General features: G+C 44.7%; 1 protein-coding gene across 1 annotated transcript in view; it reads left to right on the top strand.

The window, feature by feature from the left end:
• The first annotated feature begins 264 nt into the window (after positions 1–264).
• The window catches only part of LOC130393105 (contactin-associated protein-like 4), a 61,517-nt gene continuing 49,947 nt past the window's right edge, over positions 265–11,834 (top strand). The window contains exons 1-2 of the mRNA XM_056603694.1: positions 265–308; positions 8,551–8,661. Of these exons, the coding sequence (XP_056459669.1) occupies positions 8,583–8,661 (79 nt within the window). The 5' untranslated portion in view covers positions 265–308; positions 8,551–8,582. The remainder of the gene's footprint in view (positions 309–8,550; positions 8,662–11,834) is intronic.

Here is an 11,834-nt window from a genome sequence, read left to right as displayed (position 1 = left end):
TTTTTCCTTTTCTGCGTCCCATGACTCTTCGGCTGGGCGCATCCTGAGTCTGGTACACCCCTCCTGCTGCAGACAACGCAGCCGTGGCGCACGGAGCCCGAGGACCACACAGCTGATCAGCAACACTCTCTAACACTCTCACACTCCTGTCATCCTCCTCCTCCTCCTCCTCCTCAGACAGGCGGGTTCAGAGCCTGCAGCACCCCGTCCATAGCGCTGCACCATGCGGCCACGGAATAGCAGACCAGGTGGGATTATGTCGCGCTTCGCCATCGTCCTTCTGATCTTCTGCGGGACACGTGGAGAAGGTGAGCACGATGCGTTTTGTTCGATTAGGCACAGACACCGATGCGTGCATATGTGGAGAAAAAGCTGAGCAGCATATGGGCAACTATAATACGGGTGTACACTCGGATAAAGTAAGTGATTGCGGACACGTCTTTGGGGATGAGAGGACCGTGTTCTTGGTGGTGTCAGGATCCTTTAGTACACAGTAGCGGGGGTTGAGTCCCATTAAATCGGCGTGGTTTGGACCCGCATGCAGGACTTCTGGAGCTCAGGTTATCATCGCCGGGAAGAAGGATTTAGGAGGAATTGAGCATATCTAGGTGATATAATATACCTAAGCGTATTATAGACTTGATTGGCCAATTAGAACAATTTAATGTTCATACAACTCCAGGACAGGCCAGAATAACCCATACTCCGGCATGTTTTAACTTAACTAACGGTTTTAAAGAGGACTTAACGATGGTGAAACAGCCGCCTGAAGATGAGAGAATGGGGGGGAAGATGAGAGAATGGCTGCAAGGCACACACCACGATGTCTGTATTACCTATTCGGTGACCCATTGGACCGTGTGGTCACTCCCAGTCTGTTGCTCTGGTCCCCTGAGCGATCGATTTGTTTCATGTAAGCCCACTTTTGGGAAGCTGTGTATGATTGCAGTGTTTTGGGAACTGTTACTGCGCCCACTGCGCCTCTGAAGCTTCGCTGTTTATCCCAAGTTGAGGCTTTTCGAAGACCTTTTGCTTCTGGGATGTTAAACAAAGGGGTATCCGATTGAGATAGATAGAAATTATCTGCGTGACTAACTTAATTGAACTTAAAATTCGAAATAGGTATCTGATCCTTAGCCTACTACCAGCTGCCTCCGCGTTTTTATCCACATTGCATCTGTTTTAATTTCCGAGGAATTCCAATAAAATGATTCCAGCATGTCGCTCTGCTCATCAGCAGCAGGAAGGTTTTCTCATTCGTGCTCCGTCCCCCGGCCCCTAAACAAACGCACGCACGCGCGCACGCGCGCACACAAACACACACACACACACACACACACACACACACACACACACACACACACACACACACACACACACACACACACACACACACACACACACACACACACACACACACACAGTCTTTCTCTATTTCTCTCTCTTGTAATTAATTTCATTCATTTCTTCGAACTGCTTCATTGGCAGAAACTATAAAAAACACAATGGTAAGGCTATCAGAAAACAAAAGATCTCTCTCTCTCTCTCTCTCTCTCTCTCTCTCTCTCTCTCTCTCTCTCTCTCTCTCTCTCTCTCTCTCTCTCTCTCTCTCTCTCTCTCTCTCTCTCATATCATATTTTATTGCAACTTCTTTACTCCTGGAAAACTGGACATGTTATCGAGTATTGGCATGCAGACTCACTAATCACCTCCGCTAAGGCAGTCGGGGGTTGAGGATGTGCTTGTTCAGAGAGGGGGAGAGAGAGAGAGAGAGATGTCTAAATCTACAGTTAGAGTATACCTCTTAGGCAATCCACAAGTTATGCAGATGAGCCAATTAAAGAGCTGAGAGATGTGATGAGCCACATTTAGTGTTCATGGATTTCTTGTCAGCCAAATGTTGACCTGCCAGTCTTTGGAAAGTGTGAGGGACAGTGTGCATATGCTCTATATATATATATGTGTATATATGTATATAGCTTACACGCATAGTCGCTCATACCTTATCCAGAGTATATATACCTACATCTTGAAAAAGGCCCCAACACAATGTGGTTCTTCTAATTGGGGGTTTGTGTTTGGAAAACATAAACCTTAGAGGTGGACAGCTCGGTGTGGCGGAGTAAATCTGTGAACCCTGTTGTGTTTTGAGCCTCATGCACAAGCAAGGGTGGAGTCCATTGGAGTCAGCGACGGGATTTCAGTCAAGGCTTACACATAGAATCACAGTGGGGGCTATGGCGCCACACTGCCTGGACCTTGATTTATGAGCCACGGGATATGTTATGTGATTAAATTTGACACAGGACTAGGGGTCCATCCATCTGCTCGGGAGGGGGGGCACATTGTGTATAAGCTCAAGGCCTGTCCCACCCCTCTTTCCTTAGAACTCAACTGTCCCTCTCAAAGCCCGACTGGAACCACAGATTCATTGTTATCGCTCCAAACCGATCCGTCAGGCTGGGGTGAGGTGAGGCTCTGACTGTTCTGTGACGACAGGAGGGATCAACTGTGACCGACCAGGGGAAGGGGATATTCTCTGCACATTTGGTTATTGTGCTCTTCAGGTAGAGAGCAATTAAAGTATTTTTAATTTTACGTGCTTTTAAACGAGGAAAATGTTGACATCATAGCTCTGTAAACTGCAAACTGTAAACTTCTATATTGTTTTTTGATGTCGCAAGAATCGAAGAGGAGGTTGAGAGACGGAGCCTAAAGCCTTTTAAAGATGAGTTCTTATGGACATGCATACCATGAAATACAAAATATATTTATAGGCAAGGCAAGGCAAGGCAACTTTATTTATATAGCACTTTTCATACACAAGGCAGACTCAAAGTGCTTCACATATAAACATTGTCATACAATAAAATAAAATAATAGATAAGTAAAAGAAAACTTATCTATTATTATACAGTTGGCTAGAGTTAAGAATGGGGCAAGGACAGCAACACGGAGCGAAGGGCATAGAGGAGGAGGAGGAGGAGGAGGAGGGCACGGCGAGGAGGAAGAGGAGGAGGTCAGGGGAAGGCAGGGGATACATAAATAAGAGAGAAACCTGTAAACTGAATGGGAATTGAATGAAAGATTAGTCTCTCCTTTGACATTGTCCAACTGAGGCTCCAAGAAATGTCAATTAATTTCCGTTTCCCGTCGTTCCACGTCAACTTATCCGTAGCCTGTCTCCCCTTCAGCCCGGTGGGCTGTTTGGCGGAACAAAATGAGAAGTAATTAGAAACTTGGAGCCTTTAAAAGCAACATGAATGATTCTAATGAGAGATAGAAGGCCACTAGTCCATGACCTAAACGTCTCTGCTACGTTCCGTGTAGAAGGAAGCGTTTTTGCGAAATGCAAAGTTACCATCACACAGCCTCGTTGGAATCAGCAATACAGACTTTCGTGTCTTTAATTCAAACAACTCTACCGTTGTGTTTTCAAGGGCAGCTGTGGGATACCTGCCTGACCGCTGTCTCTGCTCTCAACACACCTGTTATAACGTACCGTCCCTCTGCCGTTAACCCTCTGTCCTTCGCCTCTTTCATCTGCTCCTCTTGTTTGAATTGAGTCAACAAGACACCACCAGAAGGTCAAGATCATCCTACTGCAGTAAAATGTTATCAATTAAATGCTTTCACTACAGTGCAACCATAGTACAGCATTACTTTTTTTACTTTTAGTGTACAGTGTAAGCCATTACCTAATGACCAACCGTTCTTGATTGTATTAGATTTACTCAACCGGAAAGCTAGAAAACAGGATTCTAAAAGATCGTGGCCAAAGTAAACTATAATAAACTAGACTGCACTCACTCATGCAGCATAAGTTTACCTTATTATTCAAAGCCATTCAGAGATCCTATTACAATGCATGTGTAAATAAATGGTTGTTGGTTCTCATTCGATGTTTATGGCCACTGTGGGCTTCTGGTGCGTGATGAAGAGAGTGTTATGGAAATTTGTCCCTCTTGCAATTTTTCAAGTTCCAATAATAAGTGTACAAAGAAAGCCCAAATTGTCCTCCCACACCAAACCACAATATGATGCAAACCTTTTAAATCAAACGATGAATGTTTCATGAGTATTAACTATGACCACTACCACTATGTCGATATCTTTGCAGAAAACAAACACACTACAGTTCACCGTTTTTATATAATATAATTCTAAAATATACTGGTTTTAATGTAGTATCCCCCTGTCTCATTTAGTCCTGCTCAGCCTTGCACAGTCAGGAAATTTCACAAATGGTCACACATTTAACGGCTCCAAGAATAGGAGCCAGAGATAGCAGGGAGAGACACGTTCAAAATCATAAATATTTCCACAACAATAAGGGCACTCTTTTCCTAGGGACACAAAGTGTTTTTTTTTTCATGGCAGTAAAGCTTTTGTCATGATCTATTTTGGCGTTTGAATACAGAACTGCCAAGAACAGAAAACGGTTTAGTCATAAGTGCTAAAAGCTGATTTGGCAAGAATAGAAAGTCAAAGTGTACCTTTTTAACCAAGTGCACATGGTTTAACATTTTGTTATTTATCATGGCACCCTAAAAACTAAATCAATATTTCAATTTTAAAATGCAAATCCAATCCATTGACATCCCTTTCAGTTTTAACTGTAGATTGAATGCATTTGGATTGAAAAACCTGCATCACTAAATGTAGGACAATAAATTCCTATGTAAGAATTAAAAAATAAAACGTGGTTATATAGCCTATGTCATCACTTGCCTTTTTACATGCCCTATCTTTCATAAACTGCCATATTCTTTTAACTGTCATAACAAACCATAATCCTTTTTTCAAATCATCATGATCAATAGCAACTATGTGAAATGAATGCTTGTTTTTTTGTGCGCACAATTCTATTGATGACAAAAGTGCCACTGCAGTGGTTGGAACACATTAAAGCTGGTAATAAATAGTGAGTGGTTTCAGAGGATCGATCATTTGCATTGCCGATGATAGTTACGATGCTGATGTCATAGTTGATGCTGAATATTTGATTACCTTATGTGAGAATTGGACAGGCGCTAGCATCCATTAGCTGCTGTACCCCGGTAGTTGGAGAGACGGAGGTCTGGTCATGGACCAGTCCCTCCGTTGTGTTGCAGGCCTCACAGGAGAATGTAAAAGCTGCTCGCTAAAAGAATGTGTGTTCCAGGTTCCCGTCCTAAGCTGCTTTAGTCAAACCAACCATGACAGGCCTCTTTCCAAAGGGACTCAGACTGCAGTCAGCCTGACATTATTCATAATTCATAAAGTTTACACTCACATCGCAATACTCAGAAACCCTCAAACTGGCATTTCCAAAAAGGCATTCAATGAGGGCTGTACCAACTTGTATTAAAAGTGTTTTCATTTTGTCTGATGTTACTGACCTACTTCAACTGCTGTTAAATTCGCCGAGAAAGTTTGGATACTCGAGAAGGAGTTCTCGGATGTGACTCCTTTGATACAATCGGCAGCTCAATCAGATCTTTCCTCTGCTTCCGGATAACACATAGGCGGGCTTTGTTGCCTACGCCCCCATAAGCCAGGCTCTCCATATAAAAGGCAGCTGTCTGTGATGCTGAAATATCTATTTTGTTTGAGAGACACACACACACACACACACACACACACACACACACACACACACACACACACACACACACACACACACACACACACACACACACACACACACACACACACACACACACACACACACTATTGACTGTGAGGGAGTCATGTTGAAAGTAATGAGCTGTATTATATTCATCATACGACCATAAAAAGAGCATATGCTCTTAGAGTGAAGGGGATTCCAGCATAAACAACGACATCGTATTTGATGATCAACTCACTGGGAGTTCTCTGTTGTGTGATGCGGCAGATGGAGGCAGACCTGTCTAGATGGATCCGGTTCCTCGTTCCCCATCTCACTGTTTGCCCGGGTCGTATTACTGTACGCTGTTTGGTAATGGCTGACAACAGCTCCTACCATCAGAGCCACCTCTTCACTTCTTACTTTTGTGGCGCATTAATTACACAGCGCACAATGATTTAAGACGGAGCAAAAGGTCAGGCAATTAAGATGTGGTTAGTCTAACATTTCAACTAGGGTGCACGGCACCCATAAACAACCCCAGGCTAGCTCTGCTCAAGTATAGTAAGCCTGTATTATATTCACTACATCTCATCTGCATGTGAATATATTATGTCATGGTAAGTAACGAGCATACAATGGTCTTCCTTTTGTGATGCGCACGCGCAAAAACACAGGCACACGTTCACTCGCACATGCACACGCACGCGCACACACAGATACACACAGACCCACCAAACACACGCACACACACACACACACACACACACACACGCATACACACAGACCCACCAAACACACGCACAAACACATTGCTTCCAAAAATGTTTGGAAGAAGTTTTGCTCCACTATGTCAGGTGGTCATGCAGTTTATGACCTAATAAACATCGTTCTTCTCTGGGATGGTTCTCTGTCAGGGTGTAGCGTGCTAGTCCAGGTGACTGGAGGCCACAATGCATCCGTGTCTCAGTCTTTTTGCATTTTTAAAGTTCTCTTGTGGGTCCATTGTCTTGCGGGAACAATGAATGTCTGGTAGAATTCAGAACACGAATTGGATTTTTGTTTTGTTTAGTTCAGGCATGGTGTGCTTCACTTTCTATATGTTTTATTTTATAACCATTTCATTATTATTATTTGATACTGTTGTTAATAATACACCACTCTGAACAATTTGAAGGCAGCTAATACAACCCTACGCTCTGCAACCAGATGGATGTTGACTTTCTTCTTTGTGCTCGTCTCTGACCTATCCAAATGGCATTTCATCAGACTGATTGGAAGGTCAGGTGCTTTGCATTTTGCTGTGATGCTAATTGTGCTCCACTGGTCAGTCAATGATGCGGCGTCACCCTTTAAAGTTCAGAGTTCACCAGGAGAAAATGGTGTTGAGTTGGCGACCAGGGCTACAGTTGCCTCACTCTTACCACTTTAGCTTAGAGAGTGCTCATTGTATCACTCTTTACCGATTCTTATTTTTCACGCGGGTTTCTCCACCAAGCGACTGCTTGCTACTCCTGCTTTGGGGGATTAGGATTAAACTCAACCGAGTTGCTCGAACTCCTTGAGTCGCAACTAATCCTGGCAGGAATGATCATTTTTGACGGGCTAAATTTGAAACCCTGCAGTAGAGCGAGTTTTCACACAGTTCCGTTTACATTAAAGAAAGGCGCAGAAAAGACCCATCGTTCATCTTCGTCTTTATTAATCGGTGTAATAAAGCTGTGGAGACCGTCACGTCAATGAATAGGTTAGACAACAGTACTGCCAACTGTGACTGAATGGATGCTTTCTCATTTTCTCTTTGTTTTAATATGAATACATGACTTGTTCTACGTTCGGTAACATCACACGTTAAGTATTGCTCAGCTTGCCGTTGCATAGTTCTCTGGACATCTCATGGGGATATGGTGTTCGGTCCTTATATGTGATGCACATCGGCTGTATTGTGCAACATGATGTAGCCTGGCTGACCCCCTATTCAGCAGCCCGTCTCTCATTGTGTGGGCTTAGGCCTCGTTCATTCTGCCAGCGTCCGTGTCTTTTATTTGAAATGAATGTGGCCGAGGTGCACTTTCTCGTCTGTCACTGTTGTCTGTCTTTGTTAAAAGCTATTACATGTTATTATGTAATTACTATATAATGATATTTAGTTTTTCTAATGTTGACTGCCAAGATGTTTGTTTTGCTATGTTCTGTTCCCGCTTGCTGATAGAATGAAGTTAATGTGCATCGCTGTCCTGTCAGTGATATCTAGTTAATTTGTGTTTGTGTGCATGTGCTTGTCTGCTTTTGCCTGTGTGTGTGCTTTTACCTGTGTGTGTGTGTGTGTGTGTGTGTGTGTGTGTGTGTGTGTGTGTGTGTGTGTGTGTGTGTGTGTGTGTGTGTGTGTGTGTGTGTGTGTGTGTGTGTGTGTGTTTAAATCCAAACCAAGCAGCTGTCACCCCCCCTGTATCGACACAGCTCTTAACATAACACAACGTTGTGTAGGAGTCACCTTAGAGGTCCCATGAGTCATGCCACTAGGTGTGAGTGTGATTAGCAGTTACAAGCCGTTTGGAAAATCTGCCCCTTATGACATCACAGGTGGGCGTGTCCACCTAGATGTGTGCTGGATAGATCAATCGACCAGCCTACCCACTGCTGCACCTGGTGGCATGTCATGGGACCTTTATAAGACGGACACCAGCTCCCTGTATCGACCAGAGGTCTCTGTGCCCCTGGTCTTATCCTAGACCACATCTGTGAAGTTAACTGCTTTTCACCAAGGCACTGCTGATCCCTTTGTGGAATGACCACACTTTGTTCTCCTCAAGCTTCCATTAGGGGTTAATCAGATACCTGGTCCGAACCCTCCATTCAAACCCAACTCAAGAACTCGCCATTTCACATTTTATCGGAGGTCATGTGATGGAACGGTCCTTTTTTCTAACATCTGTCCCATTTTTGTGATTGGTCGACAGAGGCATGTGACAGCCCGCTGATATCCAATCTGATGCCGTCGTCCTTCACAAGCTCCTCCCAGTTGTCCAGCAGCCATGGCCCAGAGTTTGCCAAGGTCAACAAGAGAGAAGGTGAGCGAGCAGCGCTGTGCGCTGTCATGGTCCTCTACGATGGCTGGATTCCTCCACCTCCTCCTCCTCCTCCTCCTCCTCCTCCTCCTCCTCCTCCTCCTCCTCCTCCAGCTCCTCCAGCTCCTCCTCCTCCTCCAGCTCCTCCACCTCCTCCTCCTGCTCCACCTCCTCCAGCTCCTCCACCTCCTCTATTGTTCTGCATGCATCACTATCCCACATACTCTGTCTTTCAATAAACACCACTGTATCTATTCCTCTCAACTCATTACGTAACAAACAAAATTTTCAACAGAACAGATGGTAGTGGTGGGGGTGGGGGTGGTGGAGGTGGTGGGGGTGATGGTGGGGGTGGGGGTCGAGGAGGTGGGGGTTGGGGTCGAGGAGGTCGGGGTGGTGGGGGTCGAGGAGGTGCTGGGGGTGGTGGTGGTGGTCGAGGAGGTGAGGGTGGTGCTGGGGGAGGAGGTGAGGGTGGTGCTGGGGGGGGTGGTGGTGGGGGTCTTCCGCTGCAGTGTGGCAGCGCTGCTCACATGAGCGCAGCAGAGAGGCTTCATCCCATTCTGGGAAATGCAGAGCATCAGCAGCACTTCAAAGAGGATCAGGAGAGAATCTCTACAGGACCCCGCAGTCACAGGCACCTTCTGGGGGGGGGGAGGGAGGGAGAGGGGGAGAGAGGGAGGGAGGGAGAGAGACATCAGAGGCTCTCCCCAAGGTCATCTTTTTCTGGTATTACATTTGAATTGAGATTCTCTTCCCACAGTCCAAACGATTCTATATTTCTGTTCTAAAGGCCGATGTGGAAGTAAAAGCATTCAGGTCCAGTTTTACAAAGTCCTCCAGTCCAGTGGATCGGACGGTTTGACAGTTGATGTTGGTTTGCAGAGCAGCATCACCATCACCAACACTACCACGAGAGAGAGAGAGAGAGAGAGAGAGAGAGAGAGAGAGAGAGAGAGAGAGAGCGCGCACGCGATAGGAAGGGTGCTTAATATCCTACAGGTGGACAGTAGGAGTGAATGAAGCTCTGATAGGATATTGACTAAAGAGAGGTATGGAGCTCTTTAAAAGCTCCCCTTCTGTCAGGTGGATGGGTTGCTATTACCTTGGCCCAGTTTTCTCTCCTTCATTTTTTTCTTCCGTTAATGTCATATTGATTTGTCTATCTCTCTCTCTTTTGTCACTGTTTGTTATCCATTTTCACGCTTGCTTCTCACTCAGGTGGCCTTTTTTCTTTACATTCCGCCCCACGCTTGGATCTACTTAATTGCATACGTTGCATTTTATCATTTCAGAAAGTGTTTAATCTCGCCAAGAACCCATTAAGACAGCTCCGTCCTATTTTTCAGCCAAAGCGTTAATAGTAGTATTCAACATTTAGAGTCAAATGTTAATAAGCATATTTAGCATCTCAATTATATTTGTTTTTCTACACACCATACTGGTAATTGTACCGAAAGCAATCTGTAATTACGTAGAAACAATCAGTTTGTGATTTTCTGTTTTTGCCTGGCAATCAGCCATAATTAGCAAGTCAACAGGAGTTTAACTCCTTCAACTTAGTCCAGCATGTTTGAACTGTTTTTCAGGTCTCATGAAAAGGCAGTGCCGCGATGTCATGTGTTAACTTTCATAACAATAACTGAAAGCAACAATTAATTTGCACAATGAACTGGATTAACCCACACTTTTGTACAATTCTAAAGACATTATTCCCTGCTTTGGATTTCTCAAGAAAGGGTTTTTCAGATGTTTTGATACCAGCCTACTGTGGTGAAATTATTACTAATCGCTTTACTTCTCTCCAACCCTCCTTTTCTTTGTAATCACATTTAGCCAAATTGCCAAAACAATATAGACAAGTTCACTTCCGGCATTTTGCTGGAAATATTCGCAAAAAGTTAATTATTGGCTGAGCTACTAAATACTGGAATGAGGAAAGAACAAACACATTGCTCTAACAGTTTGACTCCATGAAATCCACTCACTGCTGAAGCCCCTGTGATAGGTAACTAGACGGGGACAAGGTAGAGTGTTCTCTGAAGCTCTTCCCTGTTCGGTACACAAACTATTTTTATACAACCAACAAAGAAATGAAGTCCAATCGCTGCAAAATCCTATTCCAGCAATCATCGCAACTATCATCATAAAAAAACACCACCACCACCACAACTTCATGACAACAAAAGTGCAATTAGTTAAGCATGTGGCCCACTTAAGAGACCGCTTTTGTGTTTCTGCTAACTTCCTCTTCATTACAAGGATAGGAGAGGCTATTTTCTTGTCCTTCTAATTGCATAATTGCACTCACCTGTTGCCTCCTTCGCTGCCTCTGGGGGAGGGAGGGGGGACGAGGGGGGGCGAGGTTGAGAGTGTCCTGATGTCCTCCTCTCTCAGGCTGGAAGGAATCAATAGACCGTGACCACAGCGGAGTCACGCTGACAAAAACAAAGGAGTCGCTAATTATGGGTCTGCTACCTTTATGTACCCGGCCCTTAGACTCAAACACGCATGGACGCAGTGTCCTGATGTCACCTCTTAAGTTTAGAGTAATATATTTACACCTCATTTACACGATGGCTGTGTTCCACAACTGTTTCCTCCGTACCCCATGTTGTTCCCCCAGTCGAAACAAATCTCACGATTGCTCCCATTCAAAATGCATTGGTTTACATTTCGTTTTTTGTGGAGCAAGAAATAAGTCTGACAGTCGTGCTCTGGGACACGTTTCGATTGATTTTCGCGAGCATGAGCACGAAATCGCACGAAATCGCCTGATACCGGTTTGTTCAGGGCTTTACTCTGTAACCCGCATTGAGTGAAGACGACACCATACTGTGCGCGCGTGTGTGTGTGTGTGTGTGTGTGTGTGTGTGTGTGTGTGTGTGTGTGTGTGTGTGTGTGTGTGTGTTTCACTCTAACTCTAACTCTCTCTTCATGTCTCTCTTCTCCTGTGCTTCCTGGGTCATGTGAAGCCAAGTCATTAAAGTAGAATAGCCTTTCTTCCCTCTTCTTCTCACTGCCTCCCTCTCTTCTTCATCTCTCTCTATGTCTCTTGTTCTCTCCCACTTTGACTGTATCTCGATCTATCTCTGTCCCTGTGATGCTCTCTCTCCATTCTGCTCATAATGATGAATGCTTGCTAGCATGTTGCGCTCAGCACTCGGGAAGGCTTGTGA

Source organism: Gadus chalcogrammus, chromosome 12 (genome assembly GCF_026213295.1).
Source record: "Gadus chalcogrammus isolate NIFS_2021 chromosome 12, NIFS_Gcha_1.0, whole genome shotgun sequence".
Classification (NCBI taxonomy): domain Eukaryota; kingdom Metazoa; phylum Chordata; class Actinopteri; order Gadiformes; family Gadidae; genus Gadus; species Gadus chalcogrammus.
The sequence above is the reverse complement of the archived record's forward strand: the minus strand, read 5'-3'. Positions and strand labels throughout refer to the sequence as shown.